General features: G+C 54.9%; 1 protein-coding gene across 1 annotated transcript in view; it reads left to right on the plus strand.

Moving 5' to 3' along the window:
* Positions 1-2,983, plus strand: part of trrap (transformation/transcription domain-associated protein) — a gene marked incomplete at its 5' end in the record, with an annotated part of 63,080 nt that overhangs the window by 20,163 nt on the left and 39,934 nt on the right. The window contains 6 exons of the mRNA XM_017310672.1: positions 454-474; positions 1,119-1,238; positions 1,310-1,429; positions 1,995-2,159; positions 2,460-2,641; positions 2,733-2,931. Coding sequence (XP_017166161.1) covers positions 454-474; positions 1,119-1,238; positions 1,310-1,429; positions 1,995-2,159; positions 2,460-2,641; positions 2,733-2,931 — 807 coding nt within the window. The remainder of the gene's footprint in view (positions 1-453; positions 475-1,118; positions 1,239-1,309; positions 1,430-1,994; positions 2,160-2,459; positions 2,642-2,732; positions 2,932-2,983) is intronic.

Here is a 2,983-nt window from a genome sequence, read left to right on the forward strand (position 1 = left end):
TCGATCAGAACAACAATATCCTCAGTGCTGAGGCATCTTCTGCTGTTTTGATTGAGCAAAGTAGGAGGGACGACCTCTCCAAGATGGCCGCCGTATTTCCTGCTCCGGAGCAGCCAATGCGGGGTCTACTCTATATTATGTCTACGCGGTCAGAGGCGATCTGACGAGAGAAAGTGAAGTTTAATCAGGATGAAATTCCGGATCGTTTCCTGAAGTTTTGACTGAACTTCAGTTTTTATTTATGGCTCCAAAACATGAACCTTGTTTTGTATTTCCAAAGATGTTAGTTTTCCCTTTGAATGCTTTTATATTAATAATATAAAATTAATATATGTTTTTATATATATTAATAATAAGTTTATTGAAAGGACAGAGTGCAGCTCACACACACTCACACACACACGCCCAGCCTTGTTGTTGTGCTGACTGACCGTTGTCTCCATCCCGGTGCAGCCTGCGTTGGAGGGGGTCGAGGTGAGGCTCGTCCCGGCGCTCTGCCGGCTGTCAGTGAGTTTGTCGGTGGTTGACCTTTGACCCCAGTGTCCTGTAGTGGTGGCCGTGACCCGTACCTCTGTCCGTGTGTCTGTGGTGTTGCTAGAAGATGTTCCTGTTCTCCTGAGGTTTCTACATGCAAAACTATTCACACCCTGTAAACTTTTCTGCATGCCGTCACGTTGGCGGCCTTCAGTCATTTCTGAGACGGACCAGCAGAGCGAGACAGGAAGAGCACCGGTTCCACGCAGAAGCATCTGGAAAGTGTGGCCTGCAGGTGTTTTCAGAACCTCAGAGTCCTCCAGCCTGCTGCTGCCACTACCAGAACAAGCAGCTGCGCTTCTGCTCCGTGATGACGTTGCCTTCAGCTTCCCGGCTTCCTGCTTCTCCACGCTCATGTTGTAGAACAAACGTCATCAGGAAACGTCTGGRGACTTGAGGGGAGCCGGTTTTCTTACGGGGTGTCAGCTTTGGGGGTTGATAGCAGCCCAGAGCGGCGCTCAGGTTTCTGTGACGAGAGAAGGTTGAGGGTTTGAATACTTCTGCAGTTGCTGCTCCTGGATCCATCAGGACTGTGTGTAGAAGCAGGAGTTCCTCCTGATGTTCATCAGCTTCTCCTCCTGTAGGAGATGAAGATCTGCTCGGCCATCATCAACCTCTTCCACCTGATCCCGGCGGCGCCGCAGACGCTGGTCAAGCCTCTGCTGGAGGTGGTGATGAAGACGGAGCGGGCCATGCTGATCGAGGTGGGACGGCTGACCTGTGACCTCACTGTGACCTCTCTGTGACCTCACACTGACCTCCTCCTCTTCCTCAGGCCGGCAGTCCCTTCAGAGAGCCTCTCATCAAGTTCCTGACCCGCCATCCGTCCCAGACGGTGGAGCTGTTCATGATGGAGGCGACGCTCAACGACCCACAGTGGAGCCGCATGTTCATGGTACCGGACCGACCCGGTGTTCTGCTGGTTCTGGTTCCGGACCGACCCGGTGTTCTGTGCTCTGGTTCTGGTTCTGGTTCCGGACCGACCCGGTGTTCTGCTGGTTCTGGTTCTGGTTCCGGACCGACCCGGTGTTCTGCGCTCTGGTTCTGGTTCCGGACCGACCCGGAGTTCTGTGCTCTGGTTCTGGTTCCGGACCGACCCGGTGTTCTGTGCTCTGGTTCTGGTTCCGGACCGACCCGGTGTTCTGCTGGTTCTGGTTCCGGACCGACCCGGTGTTCTGTGCTCTGGTTCTGGTTCCGGACCGACCCGGTGTTCTGCTGGTTCTGGTTCCGGACCGACCCGGTGTTCTGTGCTCTGGTTCTGGTTCCGGACCGACCCGGTGTTCTGCTGGTTCTGGTTCTGGACCGACCCGGTGTTCTGTGCTCTGGTTCCGGACCGACCCGGTGTTCTGTGCTCTGCTTCTGGTTCCGGACCGACCCGGTGTTCTGCTGGTTCTGGTTCTGGACCGACCCGGTGTTCTGTGCTCTGGTTCCGGACCGACCCGGTGTTCTGTGCTCTGCAGAGTTTCCTGAAGCACCGGGACGCCAAGCCGCTCAGAGACGTTTTGGCTTCCAACCCCAACCGCTTCGTCCCCCTGCTGGTTCCGGCCGGTACCGCGGCCACGGTCCGACCCGGTTCTCCCTCCACTGCCACAGCCAGACTGGACCTGCAGTTCCAGGCCATTAAGGTGCATCAGGAGTATTAATGGCTCTCGCGTGATTTGACTAGACCACTAAATGTCTGCTTTATTTCATAACAGATCAGATTTTATCTGTTTTTCTTGCTTGATTTTCTAAAAACGAAATTACAAATGAAGGAAATGATTTAAAAATGGTTTTCATGTCGGTCGTCACTCGACGGCGGAGAATCACAGCCATGATGAGAATCTAGCCGTAATATCACAAATTAAAATGTCTTAAAACTGAGAGATCCTGTCCGGACTCCGATCCTCACGGTGGCTGTGCGTTTCCTGCTCGAACCTTTTCAGATCATCAGCATCATCGTGAAGAACGACGAAGGCTGGCTGGCCGGCCAGCACTCTCTGGTCAGCCAGCTGCGCCGCGTCTGGGTCAGCGAGGCCTTCCAGGAACGGCACCGCAAAGACAACATGGCCGCCACCAACTGGAAGGAGCCGAAGCTGCTGGCGTACTGCCTGCTGAGCTACTGCAAGTGGGTTGGCCGGGTTCTGGAGAGCCAGACGGCCGGGATGGAAACGCCTYGATGAGCTGTTCTGTGTTTCTAAGCGGCTGGTTCTCCACAGGAGGAACTACTCTGAGATCGAGCTGCTGTTCCAGCTGGTGCGGGCGTTCACCGGCCGCTTCCTGTGCAACATGACGTTCCTGAAGGAATACATGGAGGAGGAGATTCCCCGGAACTACTCCATCCCCCAGAAGCGCGCGCTGTTCTTCCGCTTCGTGGAGTTCAACGACCCGCACTTCAACGACGAGCTGAAAGCCAAGGTAGCCGCGCCGCCTCCAGACGCAGCACAAAGCTTGCTTCGGCAGCAGAACG

This window comes from Poecilia reticulata, linkage group LG19 (assembly GCF_000633615.1).
Source record: "Poecilia reticulata strain Guanapo linkage group LG19, Guppy_female_1.0+MT, whole genome shotgun sequence".
NCBI lineage: Eukaryota > Metazoa > Chordata > Actinopteri > Cyprinodontiformes > Poeciliidae > Poecilia > Poecilia reticulata.